A 15,934-nucleotide genomic window follows, 5' to 3' on the forward strand; every position below is an offset into this window, starting at 1 on the left:
AAGGGAATAAAATAAAGATGGCCCCTGTGCCTCAGCAAATTTGCCTAGCTGAGAAAGAGCGATGCCCACGGAGCGTCCGTTAATGAGGTGGCACCGAGATTCTCATTATAAACCCTCGGAGAGGAATGGAGACCGGAACGCCCATAAATCAAACGGGATGAAGTGAAAAGAGAGGAGGCTTTTTTTTCTCCTCAGAGATGATGAACAAATGAGATCGGAACACCACTCTGCCACAAACCTGGCTCTTGCCCCTCGACTTTATGAAGCCAAGCCAGTCTTTTGGCTGTGAATTTGGTTCTTCGTTGCAGCGGCAGTGGATCAACAAGCATGATGGTTCAAATGGAGACTTTTGCTTCAAGCTTTAACATGAAATCAACATGATCTGTAATCCCTCAGTGGCGAAGCCTCCTTCTCCTCACATAACCACGTTGATATAGACCAATGGTGCCCACTTCGGGCCCCCTGTGCCATTTGTTGTTAGTCCTAAGCGTATGTCAGCTGTTGGGAATTTCAGTCGTAACCGCTTTTTAAGGGTTAGCTGCAGTTAATTATCTGGCCACAGTTTTATACTGAGCAATGGAGGGGTGCTGTGGAGCCCCTGTCAGCAGAGATCAACAGGCTGCTGAGGCGCTTGCATACTGACACAAATATGATACATTTCAATTTAATGTATGATGTAGTTTTAGTCTGTGGCCCTCCATTCAAATTGATTTTTTGGGGGGATTGGGGGGATTCTTTTGCTTGGTAAGGAAGAATTTGGGCACCCCTCATATAAACAATAATACCTTGACTAGCTGTAGAAATGACTCCAAAAAACGGCAGTTTTATTTTTAACTGTTGTAGTCTTCTGTTTTTTAGTCATGCAATGTATGTTCTGTTGTTGTTGTTGTTGTTGTCTGAGTGTATTTTCCAAGTCCACAAAGGTGCATTTTTGTGGCATTTCCCCACTGTTCTCCCCATCTCCTTGGTTGCGTGTTGAGAGCAAATCAATAAGTTCACTCCCCTGCCTCGTCTAAGCCTCAGTAACAGAGAATGGTTGGGGATTTGATCAGGCTTGTTATCACACAATGAGAAAACAACTGCCACTGGCAGAACTGAGGGATGTCAAGTCGAGATGGACTGGGCAGCGTATGAGTTGACCTGCACCGCACTGTGCTGTTCCTAAAGCGGTACTTGTACATTGTTTATTGGGTCTCTGTGGAATTTTGTTTGAAGGAGAGGCATACTCACAGGCTAACTTTCTTGAGATTTTAGCCTTAAGGTAAAGTTTGGACACATCCTCTTTAGGTTTGAGGGCCAAATAGGCACCATAAATGGGCTATAAGTGAGTAGTGCTGGAGAGAGAGAGCACTTGACTCAATCTTCAGCTATGTACATTTATGTATTAAACTTTTTTTTTTTCTTTTGGGGGGGGGAAAGGCAAGTTTTAAAAACTTTTGTTTGGAAGGTTAGAGGCAAATTAAAGATACTTCTGAGTCTTTGATCAGGGTGTGTACATGTGTCTGTAGGGTATATTTTAGCATTTTACTAGGCCAAGCCTGCCGCAGTGCACAGGGAAAGCCTGGGTGTGCGTATGGTGCCATCTCCATTGAGCAAAGCCTCGGGCTAGCCACATGTAGCCCCCTAATGAGCCGCTTACAATTTCAGGCTCCACTTGCACTCAAACACCAAAAGTAAACTTTAGGCCCTTTGTCTCTCTCCATCTATCTATCTCTTTTCTTTCCCTCTCTTTCTCTCTCTCTCCGTTCCTCCTGCGGTCGCTCCGCTCGCTCCCCCTGAATTCAAAGGCCCTAAGAGGATTGGCGAGGTCGTTATTTATTCATGCCATTGTGTTTATTCGTTGGAATTCCAATGCGTCGGTCCGCTCAAGCAGCAGTGGGTCCGGAACCGAGGAGAAACCAAAACCCGGCAATTATCAGCCATTAGCATTGTTTTGAGCCGGCGTCAGAGCTGCTGTTCTTCTACGTGTTTTTTTTTTTTCTCCTCCTTTTCGGCACTCTTATTGCATCGTCGTCTGTCTGAGGAGGTTCTGCGCGGAGGCAACACGCGTTTTCGAACTGATTAACATGTGCTATTCTTTGAAGTCTTGGCTGCGTCTTGAGAATACTGGTCGAGTGGGCGTGGACGTGGTTAGTAGCTGCTTTTCTCTGTTTTTAATCTCCCGCTTTCTATTTCTTTTTGTTTTTTTTTCCTTATTTTTTTTCTTTTTTTTCTCCCTTTTTTAAAGGCCTGCGCTCTGCTGGCAGTGGTCTGCTGAGACGAGTGGATGTGCACTGTTTGGGATGAGCCATCCTTTTGCCTGAAGATGGAGGCGCACATGGAAGAGAAAAAAAAAGAAGGAGGGAGGGAGGAGAAAAAGAGAGGGAAGGGTGGGGGGAGGGGAGGATCACCATGCTGGTAGTGTTGTGTTAGCACAGGTGAGGCAGGTAGGGAGGTAGACATCTGAACCAGCCCCCCTCTCCGGCTCTAGAACAAAGTGAGCCCAGGGGGATATCTGAACAAGGCTTCTTGAAGGGGATTGGCGATGTCAGCCCCTTGTCTTGTCATGGCGGCTCTGTGCAAACATGGATACAAGACAGTCGAGATCAGACTCGAGTCAGTCTGTTTTTTCGACTCCCCTCCCCTTCATGCGTACAGCCCGTAAGAATCGTGTCGTAAGTGTGAAAATTCTGAAGGCTTTATTAGCCAAGACCTCAGACTCTCACGTTCCCTTGTCTTTCTCTTGCTCTCTGTCTCTTCTCAGACACATCAGCTCCTATTAGGGTACAGTCTGCTGTGTTAAATCGGACATGTTTGCCGGGGTGTAAGTGACAGGATTTGAAAATAGCCCGTTTTTCTTCGCTCGGCTTTTGTCTCGGCCCAGCCAGTGTGAGATTGGTGTATTCTTGTGACCGGCAGGCCTGCATTAGCTAGTGTTTTGCCACATTATGGTTTCCCCTGGAAATGGTAATCTTGAAACCCCCCCCCACACACACACACCCCACCGCCACCAGGCTCTTGTGCCTCGTCGCAGACTCTCTCCTGTGTCTGTCCTTTACAGAGGCAGCTGTGTGGAACCTACACAACGGTTGTCAGATTTACCACCCTGCACTGTGAAAATCCCTATTCAGTGCCCCTCGGATTCCAATCTCCAGGCCTCAATCTGCCACCTCTATGCCGCTCGCTGCCACCGAGCGCTGAAACAGATGGCGTCTTTCAGCCGGGCGAAGGGTTTTGCCGAGGCTGGTCCTTTTCTTCTTGAGAGGGGGAAATAGGAGAGTATATGGGAGGGAAAGACATCCAGCCAGCCAGGGGAAGATGATGGTGTAGGAGGAAGAGAGAGAGAGGGATCGGCAAAGAAGAGAGGAGAGGCAGAGAGCAGAACAGCTGAGGGATGAGGAGGTTTATAGTCGGGAGGATGAGAGAGGCAGGAGAGAAAATGAGGGAGAGGAAGAAAATGAAGAATGTGTCTCTGTCTTGGTAGTCCTTCCTTCGTTGCTGCTTCAGATATACAAATGCCACACGCCAATTACACCTGGGCTATATAAGACTGTTTTTCTTTTTTTTGCCATGGATGGAAATGTCACATGTAGCCTTGACTACTACAGGGGACAATGTCTCCCCAAATATGACAGTCGTATATGGATAGGAGTATTTTACTCCGAAAATGTGAATTTAATGGAGCCATCCAGTCATGTCATTTTGTGAGCGAGTGGACTATTTCTGGTGCGATGATACATCGCTGTGGTGATGGACCCGGGTCTCCAGCGTTTCTAAAAATGAGGCTTTACACACTATGTCTGGAGTGGGCACGGAGGGTTTTCAGTGCTTGTCAAAAAGAAACGCACAGTCGTTGATGGATTGTGGGCTTTGGGAGGGCAAATTGCACTGCAGCCATCGCTAATTGTTATGTTGTGTCTGGTGAGCGTCAAGTCGCTAACTAATGGATATGCAGACGCAAAGAGATGGCCGAAATGTCAGGGGTCACTCTTAAATGGGGCTCCCGTGGTCGTTAAATGTTATTTTATTACACACAGCTTTCATTTTCCATTTTCTCCGTAATGGGGAGTCCTGTCTATAAAACACAACATTTATGGCCATTTACTGTTTGTTTTCAACTTTCTCATACGTTACTCGGCCCACTCAAAAATTATGATATTGATTCCGTCCAGCTTTATGGCTTTGTCAGGGGAAATTTATTAGTTTTCCAATGAGTGTCCATTTGTGAGGCCATTTTCCGACTTCCTCTCTGGGTGTGCGGTTGCACACTTTGCATCTTTGAGACTTGTGCGATTTCCAGAAGGTTTCTCTATCTAGGAAAAATGCTCAAGGTACCTTTTTTTGCTTAAAATATTTTTCTTAGCACCAGAAATGGGAGGATTTGATACCATACTATATCTGCCATTCTTCACACTCTGAGCCACCCAGAAAGAAATACTCAAATACAAACATAGTCATGAACCTCAGAGATGGAAAAGGAGCTATGACTTGGGTGTTTAGCAAATTTAGATTCGGCCCAAATCCTGATGTGGCAGAGCAGGTTTGAGATGAAAGGAGCATGAATAAAGTCAGCCTGAACTAGCACTTAAAGAGATTATACCGACACCCACATGGTGTCTCTATCCATGCCGCAGCCTATGGCCAGTCTTAGACACCAGCAGCATTATGCACGGGAGACAAATGTCCGTCGCGCGCGGTGGTGATGGTTAGCTTTAGCTTTTGCCGTACTGTGGCCTTTGATGGCAAATCCGAGCCACGGGCAACAATGGGGTAGCGGAAGGAGCTGTTGAGCGCTTCAGACTGTCATCGCGACATGTAAGACTGAAGCAACTCTCTGAAAGCAGTCTGTTTGAAGTTGAAGGTCTTTGAAACTCCTCACTTCCATGACCTTAAGATCTTTTTTGTTCTGAACCGTCCTCCCCCCTTCTGTTTGACCATTTTTTAGACACCTCTACATAGTATGAGTGCCTTACTGATTTTTGGTAATAGCACTGCACCTCTGTGTCTGACGACATATGAAAAATGCGGATCTAGCTCCACTTGGTACGGAGACTCCATTACCATACCATACTATCATATTACCATAATATTCCTCTTCTACTGTATATCAGTTGTACGTTCTGGAAATCTTCAGATTGTAAACATCTCACTCCAACTCTGAAGCCATCGATAGCATAATTTTCACTTCTATGTACATCTTTGCCCTTAAATGCCACACTAAATATAGAGACATGCCAACAAGCATGTTGATTCACAAACAGGATTTTTTCACCCCGCGTTCTCACCCTGCTTGTAAAGCCACCTTTTTTAAGATGCTGCCTCAGGCGTCGTCTTTGAACAAATAGATCATGTTTGTCGTTAACGTGAAGTCACGCTTTTTGCACTCACCTCTGACTGACGCTAGCAGGATGAGTGAGAGTGAGGAAAAGGGAGTGAGGGCTTATTTACCCCGTGGCTTAAAAAATATTTGGCTGTTGTTTCAGTGGCTGGGCCGGGAAAAGAGGTAGAACAGATTGCTTTCTCTCTTATCAGCGCCGCTTTGCATGCATAACTTGATTGCATTGGAGATGGGAATAGTTTAAGCTTATCTCGCTGGTCTCTTTTTGCTGAGTGCTGGCTGATTCAAGACGATGGGATCTTCAATAGTCCAAACCCCCCCCAACCGCTGTATTTTATTGTTGCTACTGTGGATCCATTTATAGGGACATTTTCTCCGTGTCTTCACTTGTAGGGCTATTTCTCAGACTCTCTCCCTACATATGTGCACGGGGCTCAAAAAGCAATTTCTGTCCAACTGTCAGAAGCGGTCTCAAAATGGTGGAGTGTGTGAGGAACAGCCTCCTCACAGGCCCTGGGGGGGATTGTGTATTCTGACACACTGAGACTTGTGTGCTGCTGCTGCTCTTTGGGGAGCTCCCTCCTACACTGTCCTCACTGCTGTCCATTTACTGATGTCTGGATTATAGTTTCGCATGGCCTCCTCAACTGGCTTGCCAGAGGTTAGTTGAAACCTCCAGCCTTTGTAATTCTTTATTTATTTATTTATTTATTTATCACTGATTCTTCATTCACCATCCACCTACATTTCCTGAATATTTTATATAATATATTTTTTATTTCTATATTTTATTTTATTTTATATATACAGTGTATATATATGGATATATATATATATATATATATATATATATATATATATATATATGTGTGTATGGATACATCACATCAATTTCTAGGGTTTATATATATATATATATATAAACCCTAGAAATTGATGTGAACTATCAGCTATCTACCAACAACGCACAATTCCTCATTTTCTTCCCTAGAACTTGAACTTTTGACCTTAACAGCGCTTGTATCATATTCCGTCACCTGAAAAAATGAGGGCATCTTCCCGACGCTGATATTGCGGGTTCAGCTCCAGAGCTGTTTGTCAGCCGCGCTTTGATGGAAGGCGGTGCTCTGCTCTGCTCTGCTCGGGATGTTCCACGGCAGGTAAGATTGAAGCAGACACCGCGCTCAGGGGGCCGTTCTGCTTAACCCGTGGTCAGGTTAATGTGCCGCCGTGCAGATGACTGCTCTCAGTCTCTGAGTGATCGCTGCCTTGTAGGCCGTGTTGTGAAAACCATTTGATCCTCCGCACACTTCCTTTGACCCGAGCTCATTAAGATTATTGCCTCAGTCCAGGATATATATTCTGCGTTTGTAAGTCCACCCTCCTCCCCCACCATCGACCACCACGCATCCTTCAGTTAATAGAGGCTCAAGTGGAGGAGGGGAGAGAGCAATCAACACTGTATGTGTGTATGAGTCATTGCTCGCACACACACACAAATACACACACACACACACACACACACACAAACACACATACACGCACGCACGCATGCACACATACTGTACACACACACACACACACACACACACACACTCATACACACACAGAGCAAGCAAATTGATTGGAGTGACATAATTTATTGAGTCCTTCCAGTTGTCTTCTATGAGGCGGGCATTACTAGCTGAAAGCACCATTGATCGAGGCGTTATTCATCACGTTCCGGAGCCACAACTTATTGCATTATCCGTCCTCCTTCCCGAAGGGTCCGGGAGGGACGGAAAAGGCATCACGCTGCGGCGGGTTACACGTGCGGGTCGCCGTCAAATGGCGCTTAGCGGACAGGACACGCCCAGTCATTAAGGCCGTTTGGGGAGGGCGCGGCGAGGCCGTCTGCGACAACATGGCCCCCAGCTAGGAGGCCGAGGCCGTGTAATAGGAGAGCTGCCTCTCGTCTACGCCGGCAGCTGGCCCCCCCGTAGCCCTGTGTACCGATTGCCCTCGCAAACAGCTCGCCGTGTTTGGGCCGGGTCTCCAGGGAGGGGGGGGGGGGGGTGTCAGACGAGTGGATTGTTATTTTTTTTTAGTGGGGGGGGTCACATTGGATAACCATAGCAACTGAAGCACTTTTTCTCCTCTACCTGACACTGCAATGCACAGGCACCCATGTGTTTACCGTGGCCATTTAATTAGGCTGCTCGTGAGTACATGGAGGACTCCGGTGGGTGTTGGTGTGCTTGACTGCTGTTTGGATGGAGGTGGTGTGTGTGTGTGTGTGTGTGTGTGTGTGTTTGGGGGGGGCAGGGGGGGGGGATCATCAGCGAGGCTGAAAGGGCAGGTCTCGGGAGAGAGGCTGTCAGGCACTGAAAGAGGAGCGCATGGTCCGAGGACTCCTAACTAAAGCTCCCGGCTTGTAGCGCCACGGCAAAAAAAAACGGAGGAGGCAGTCAACCTTGGCGGACCCTGGGAAGCTGCCGGTCCGCACCCGGGGCCGATGGCGGGCTGGGCGGACCTCATGGCGAGCCTCTTTATAATGCTCGGGGAGGGGGGGCCGCGGCGCTGAAGGACTGAAAACAAATGGCGCAAGCCTGCATTAATTAAACGTGGTGGAGCACGCGGCGCGGTAAAAAGCTTTGTCTGCAAGACAAATTGCGCTGGCTGGCTGAAAGTGCAATGCATTTTTACACCCCGGACTCTGACTTTGATTACTTTTAGAGGACTTTGCCTTCTCTCTCTCTCTCTCTCTCTCTCTCTCTCTCTCTCTCTCTCTCTCTCTTTCCTCTCTGTAATGCTGAGAGAAAGAGAGAGAAAAAAAAAATGATTTAAGGGGAAATATTTCATTTGCGAGTATAATAGCACTGAAGGAAATGTTTTATATAAATTGGAAGACTGGTCCAAACTTGAGGGTGGGTGCACTTTAATTTCATTTTGGGTCTAATTCACCTTCAGGTTGTTTAGGAGCTTGATGCCCTTCAGCTTGTATTAACTACACTCTGCATCTCCGCGGCTCCTCATTAAAAACCCAGGCCTGCATTAGTCTCCATGTGGCCCCTGGTGGCCAGTAGGCCTCAATCCCTTCAGCGTGGGGTTTTTACAGTACTTAGCCTCTCTCCCCTTCCCTTGCCACTCGGAGTGCTCGGCCTCGCTCCGCGTTCGCATGCTGACTGGATAGAAAAACATTTTCACAACATTGCCTTGTGGTTGATAAGGCTATATAGTAAATCCTCACAATGGCTGCCCTGCAGTGAAATAATAAAAAAAAACTCTTCATATTGCTATGTTTATAGTGTTTACTTTCACAGACACTGACGCAGATAATGAGGCCAGGCTTACTAGGCCAACTTATCCGGTGCCATCAAAGGAATAGGGATTTTTTTTTGTTCACTTATTTAGGAAACACAATTTGCTGTTAAGTTGATATGCCCTAATTACGGAGTTGACACCTATGAGAGCTTGGGCTTGCGACGACTCTCTCTCTCTCGTGTACCATATGAGAGGTTGTCATATGAAAGCAGTCACACCAGCCCAGGTTCTCATCCACATCAACACATGGACAGCAAGAGCCGACGGCGTTTTAAAACATGATTAGCTCTTCTGCAGCTAAAGCTATTTTGCCTTGGCCCGACTCATCATGATTAATGGTGGGCAGTAAGAAGTGGCGTGTAAGACACGAACTACATCACTGAGCCAGATATGGGGTGGAATGAGCTAGCCGTGTTTTGCTGTGTGCTAATGTTAATTACGCTAATTGTTTCTTAATTGTCACCGAATCAGCAGGCTGTGTGTGAGCACACCGCTGGGATAATGGCATCCATTCTATTAAAAAGCATTAGCAGGAAAAAAAGAAGTTTCCTGTCTCAGTTGATGACTTTGTTGTTTTGCTTCCTGCTTGAGGAGATGCAGGAGGGTTTTTATAGTGCAGAGATAATGTGTGGCCGTGTGTGTGTCTCTGTGTGTGTGTGTGTGTGTGTGTGTGTGTGTGTGTGTGTGTGTGTGTGTGTGTGTGTGTGTGTGTGTGTGTGTGTGTGTGTGTGTGTGTGTGTGTGTGTGTGTGTGTTGCTTGTGTGCGCTTGCAGGCATGCCTGTGTGTATGTGTGTGCATACATGTGAGCCAGGGAGGGAGTGGTTGCTAGACTGGCTTTTCTCCAGGAAGGCGTGTTGATTGTTGAGGTGTCTGTGTGTGGCTGTATGTGGCTGTGTCTGTGCGCCTATGTGTGTGGGTGTGTGTATGTGTGTGTGTGGGTGTCTTGTCAGCCTGTGGATGTGAGGAGAAAGAGAGAGAGAGAGAGAGAGGGGGCTTCGCCGGCTAGACTGATGGCTGCTCTCACCGCAGTCCCGTCACTTAAGCACTCTGTCTGGAGCGAGAGACGGGGGCCTGCTGCAGCAAATGTTAATCACACATTATTAGGTGCACTGCGGAGATTTAACTCCCCATGACAAGATGTAGACGGAGCACAATGAGCCTTAAATGTACCATTTCAACGGGAAGCCAGCAGAGAGAGAGAGAGAGAGAGAGAGAGAGAGAGAGAGAGAGAGAGAGAGAGAGAGAGAGAGAGAGAGAGAGAGAGAGAGAGAGAGAGAGAGAGAGAGAGAGAGAGAGAGAGAGAGAGAGAGAGAGAGAGAGAGAGAGAGAGAGACGGCATCCGCCGCCACCGCACAAACCCTATTAATTACACCGTGGCGTGGAAGACAAATATAGGCTGAGGCTCGCAGAAAATTCTGTTTTGGCTGGTTGGCGTTTTTATTTTTCTTGATTATCATTATTAGTAAGCCAGAGCCTTACGGAGGGAGCCTATTCGAGTGGTTTTAATTTAGGATGCGGCCTTGCCTCTCTGTCTAGCTCCAGTGATTTGGTGTGTGTGAGAGCTGTGTGTGTTTGTGTGTGTGTGCGTGTGTGCGTGCGTGCGTGCGTGTGTGTGTGTGTGTGTGTGTGTGTGTGTGTGTGTGTGTGTGTGTGTGTGTGTGTGTGTGTGTGTGTGTGTGTGTGTGTGTGTGTGTGTGTGTGTGTGTGTGTGTGTGTGTGTGTGTGTGTGTGTGTGTGTGTGTGTGTGTGTGTGTGTGTGTGTGTGTGTTTTGTTGCCTACATTATCTGACTCCGACAGACTCTAGGAAACGTGCCAATGTGTAACGTCTCAAGCAGAGGAGTAGGTGGTCTGTGTTTTTGTGTGGGTCCAGAAAGTGCACATGCCATGTGCTTAATTAAAGTCACTGTCTGTCTGGATCAAACTCTCTCTCTCTCTCCTCTCTCTCTCTCTTCATGGTTCTCTCCATCACAGCATCGCTCTCTTCACTGTAGCGGCTTGTTTTGTAGGTGCTTGTTTTTCATTTGTTTGTTTTTTCCTTCTCCAGGTTGTTCACTCAATGCTCTTTGTCTGTGCTCATTTTGTAATGTTGCTTTTTTCTCCTGTGCAATCTGCTTTGTCCACAAAGTTCTCCTGTCTTTTTCAATTATGGCTGCTCAAAATGCAATATCCGCCCCCGTAAAATTGGCCAAGTGCACACCGTATTAAATTTCAGCCCCCATTGCCTTGCAAAATGCAGAGAGCAAACGGGGTGGGGGATTTTCGGGGGGGATAAACAGAAATGAATTAGGAGCAAAAATAAAATCAAACTCCCAAATCGCCACCAAAGAAAGACAGATTACTTTGTTGTTTGGCATCGCTCTGCTTCGTCCTGCGGATCAGAGCGAAGCCGTGCATGTTTTTTTGAGTTTGCCCGTTAAAACCGCGGGCGCCGTGTTCTCTGCTTCTGTTTGTGTTTTGCCCGGCCGGGACATGTGTGAGTGTTTTCTCTCTCTGTGTCCCTCCCATCCACCATGTGCTCTGTTGTGCTCTCTTCTGTGGTCCACAGGTCAGCCTCTGCATTGCTCCTCAGCCTCCTCCTCCCCTGTCGAGTCCCCCTTCCCTCCCCCTTCCCGCGCGGCCAATGAGAGCCAGGGAAGGTTGCTAGGTAACAGTGTGGCTCAGCCAGCCCAGGACTCTGAGTCGGAAGATGAGTTTGGCCCCAATTCATTCTTAGTTAAAACTGGCTCAGGGACCCTCTATGCTTCGGCTGCTGCAGCCGCTGACGGTGAGTTTGGTCTTCAAACTATTGCTGATGGCCACACGGCTCTTCTCTGTTGCACGCTGCTAGTGTTGTAGCGCTTAGGAAAGTAGCCCACGGCTAGTTTAAGCTCTGCCTGTCTGTGTTTAGCAGATGAAAAAAAAATGAATATATGTATATATTTTTTTAATTTTATTTCAACTTTGAGAGAAAAAAAGCCTCAGGTTTTTCTTGTTATCCAGAGACCTGAACTTTCTAAGTTGGGATGTGTGTGTGTGTCTGTGTGTGTCTGTGTGTGACTGTGTGTGTGTGTGTGTGTGTGTGTGTGTGTGTGTGTGTGTGTGTGTGTGTGTGTGTGTGTGTGTGTGTGTGTGTGTGTGTGTGTGTGTGTGTGTGTGTGTGTGTGTGTGTGTGTGTGTGTGTGTGTGTGTGTGTGTGTGTGTGTAAAGGAGGGATAATGGTTGACTGAACATGAGAGATACAGGAGGGTTGTGAAGTGTGAGAAACTGAATGGCCTTGGAGGTTGAATTTCAATTGAATTATGAAAACAACATAATGGAGATACAGTGATTATTTTGCCATGCTCAGTTTTGCAATGATGATCTCCTTTTGGCTTGAGGCTTATCAGTTTAGAAAATGTTGGTGATTCCAAAACCATTAAATGTTTGTGTTAAATAATCATGATCTCAATATTGACCAAACTAATGGTAATGAGTTTTGCCATCATTAAGCAGGCCTACTCTAAAGTTAGCTTATTTTGGTAAACCTTGAATATATTGGAGGTTTGTAACAGCGCAACCCTACTTCTCATACATTTCCCTGTACTGGCATCAACATTTACTTTAAATTGTGTTAGTTTAGTAAGCAGTTTAAGTTGGTAAACATTTCAACAATCACATGTGGGGTCTCTGGGTCTGTTGGACTGGAACTCAAGATGCCACCCTGGAAAAATATGAATTGACACACAACCTGACAGTCCATTTTCTTTGGTGGCCCACAGAGGAATGTTAGTTAGGCCATATTCTTAACGCGAGTGGAAGGCTGCGAGACACAGATTAGCTCAAGATGTCTGTGGACGTTTTTATCCAGATATCATCTTATTCCTCCAATTGGTCATGACTCGACTCGCACACATGTGGAGTTCTACTATTGTTTGCTCAACGTTCCAGCTTTGGTTTTGGACAGTCTATCTCTCTCTCTCCCTCTCTCTTTCTCTCTCTCTCTCTCTCTCTCTCTCTCTCTCTCTCTCTCTCTCTCTCTCTCTCTCTCTTTTTCTCTCTCTCCGTCTCTCTAACTCCCACTCTAGCTTTTCACTTTCACTTTCTCACTATCTCTTGTTCACTCACTTTCTCTCTAGACCCCCCCCCCCCTCTCTGTCTTCCTCACTCCCTCCCTCTGCCTGCTGTCATGCCTAATTTTACCCTGAGTCATCAGAATTTAGAAAGAAAGACTATCCCTGCTGTTTCACTGTTAAATACCACACACACATACACACACACGCACACACACACGCACTCACGCACGCACGCACACACACTAGGCCACACCACACGCCATTTTGCATTTCACACTGCTGAACTTACTTTATAATAATCTAATAGGGGCTAATTGTCAAGTCCACAGTTAAGTGGCAATATTCTCTTGGAGTTTTCATTAAATACTCATTACTTGAACCTATCAACATGGTCACATCATCCGTATTGTCATCCAGGGCCTCTGCACTGTAATAACCGAAAGGTTAGCTGGCTGCGGGGGTAAAATGGCTTTTTTTTCTTTTTCTTCTGCAAAATCAGATTTCTTATTTGTGTTAAATCGCCAGCGGACTGAAATGGCTAACGTGTTAGCAACACAACCACAGATGAAAATTAAGCTCTTTTGCTATAACTCTGGCACATTTACATTTTGAGTGTAAACAAAGAATGTCAATTCATGTGCATTGTCCATTTTTAAATAAACAAACAAATAAATAGATAAATAAATAAACAAATAAGCGCCATCAAAGCTGTGCTGGATGTGCCGGTGACCTAGAGAACAGGCTAGTGTAGACAACGCAGTGGCCCTTCATACGCCCCGGAGTGGATCAATCCCGCCTGTCACTGTGTCCCCCCACTAATGAACTGTTAATCAAAATCAAAATTCTTGGCAGGGACGTGGGCTGCTAATTGTGCCATTGTAATATTGACCTTTTTCTAAGCCCGGCAGAGTGACCTGCACGGCCCGCTTATTTATCTTATTTTGTGCATTTCACATAGTGGCAGAGTCCCTCTTGTGATGCAAATGAGCACAACTTTGCATAGTGTTCTCTTATATCATTGTGGGTTTAGTTGAGTGATGTTTTTTGTTTTCTTTTTCTGTCATTCCAGCTTTATTTGATAGCTGAAATACTGATGCTCATTTTTCAGTTGTAGTTGAACTTGGGTAATTTTTCGCTCCGAGAACTAGTAGAGAAGCAGTGGCCTTGTTTAAATTATTAAATAATATACCCCCGAGAACCTTTTTTATTGGATGTAGTCAGAGTCATTGTCTTCAGTTCTATATTACTGGTTCGTGTTATTTTTGGAAAACAAACAGCCCACCATTTATTGCTCCTAAGCACTATACATAATCTGAAAATAAAGTATGTATTCAGATTTTTCTTTTTTTTTTTTTAGATGTGATATTTGAACATTATAGCCTTTCAAACATGGCTAGCTTCCAGCCTATTGCATGGAGTCCGCAGAGAGAGAGAGAGAGGGAGAGAAAAGGGAGCTTTTAATAATAGATTAGACTTTTGCAACTGAACCACCCAAAGGCAGGAGTTACATCAACTTAACTAGGCAGCTGCAATTACATCAAAATTCCAAAGTGCTCCTGCAGTCTGTGGCAGTCTCCACAACGTCCAGCCCTGGTCTTCTCTAATCCCGTCGCAAATCCACCCCCCCCCCCCCCCCCCCCTCGTCCCTCGTCCCACCCCCACAATTCCTCTGCTGCAAAGGCACCTGGTCGCCCGGCACTGACACCTCAGCGTGAGAGTTTTGGAGGGCTTTAAGGCCTCCCCCCCAGCACCAAACAAAGGCCCCGGCAGATTTGCATTAGAAGGTGGAATGGCCCTCGGGCTCAACCCAGAGGGTGCCACAGGATCCTGCCACGGCAGGGCGGCCCGGGCACGGGGGCCCCTGCGCCAGCCAGCCATGCGAGAGACATTTTGTGCGGTTTCACCCAGCTGGCACAGGATGGGGTCAGTGCGGCAGCGCTGCCATGGCGAGATAGCGGGTTGATTTTGTCTGGCCTGATTGGTCCTATTAATAAAGTATTGGATGGGGGCGCGGTGCCAGCGGCAGTGTTATATTGCTGTGCACACTGCTCTGAGGGGACCTGAGAGACACTCGCTCTCTGTGCCTCTATTCTCTCACTTTTCAACACAGACACAGAGGGGAAAAAAGCCTCCCTCTCTCCCTTTGTCTCATTCTCTTCATCACTCTCTATCATCCCTTTCTCTCTCTCTCTCTCTCTGTCTGACTGCCCCCCCACTCCCTCACTTTCCCTCTGCTGTTATCTCTCTCTTGCTCTCTCTCTCTCTCTCTCTCTCATCTCAGTGAAAAGCTCCAGCTATGACATTAGCCTCCCGGACGTTTCACACAGAAGAAACAAACACCTCACATTTTTGCGGACAGCATGTAAACAGTGAAAATTATGCAAATCACTGAAAGATTTCCATTTTCCTTTTTTTTAAAAGAGAAGAAAAAAACTCTTTGGCTACCATGTTACCTTTAACAAAGCAAGTGTCAAAATCTAGTGAGAATGTGAAACACTGGTGTTTATTCACTTAGAAACCAGTCGCCCAATTAGTTGTGCATGTCGACTGCAGCCTTTTAGATCAGCAGTTCTTCGAGTACTGTCTAAGTACTTTTTTAAGATAGCCAGGCAGCATCAGTAGAGTTTGGTTTTAGTGCAGCACTCAGGCTTCTTAAACTTCTTGAAATCCTCCAGTCCTCTGAGTGGTGAGCATGCGTGTCTACTCTCCAAATGACACATTTTTTTGCCAGAAGAGGTTCTCAAGATTTGGCTTTTCATGTCAGCTCTCGATTTTAATGAATAGGGTTCTTCATCTTTGTACCAGACTGTTAGGACTTCAGAGTGGTGAAATACATTAAGTAATATTTCCATACTCTGATCCTTCAGTTTAACATTTCCACAGCTCTCTCTTATCCTACAGCTTCCCTGTGATTGTTTTTGATTGTGGTCAGATATTTGCTTCCATTTTCATGTCTCCATTTTAATGGCTAGGCTTGTTAATATTCATATCAGATTGTCACCAGGGCTCAACGGCATATCTAAGTGGTTAAGTAGAGTAATTAACACATCCAGATTGCAGGCTGTCTCTTTAAGCGTCACGCTCACCTCTACTCTTGCTATTTTTGTTGTGCATCTTTTCCTCGCGCATACTTTTTTATATGTTTGTGTAAGTACTGTATATGCTGGACAGGGTCCTCCATATTCCCTTCGCCGAGCGTTACAAGCATTTTCTGCACACTGGAACAGTCCCCAGTGGCACTTTATGGTTCATGCAATTACCTGTCAAGCTTCCCCGCGCTC

At 46.2% G+C, this 15,934-nt stretch overlaps 1 protein-coding gene across 1 annotated transcript in view; it reads left to right on the forward strand.

Moving 5' to 3' along the window:
* Positions 1 to 15,934, forward strand: part of tenm4 (teneurin transmembrane protein 4) — a 150,163-nt gene that overhangs the window by 13,122 nt on the left and 121,107 nt on the right. Inside the window, 1 exon segment of the mRNA XM_062552929.1 lies at positions 11,168 to 11,386. Coding sequence (XP_062408913.1) covers positions 11,168 to 11,386 — 219 coding nt within the window.

Source organism: Sardina pilchardus, chromosome 13 (assembly GCF_963854185.1).
Source record: "Sardina pilchardus chromosome 13, fSarPil1.1, whole genome shotgun sequence".
In the NCBI taxonomy this organism is placed as follows: Eukaryota; Metazoa; Chordata; class Actinopteri; order Clupeiformes; family Clupeidae; genus Sardina; species Sardina pilchardus.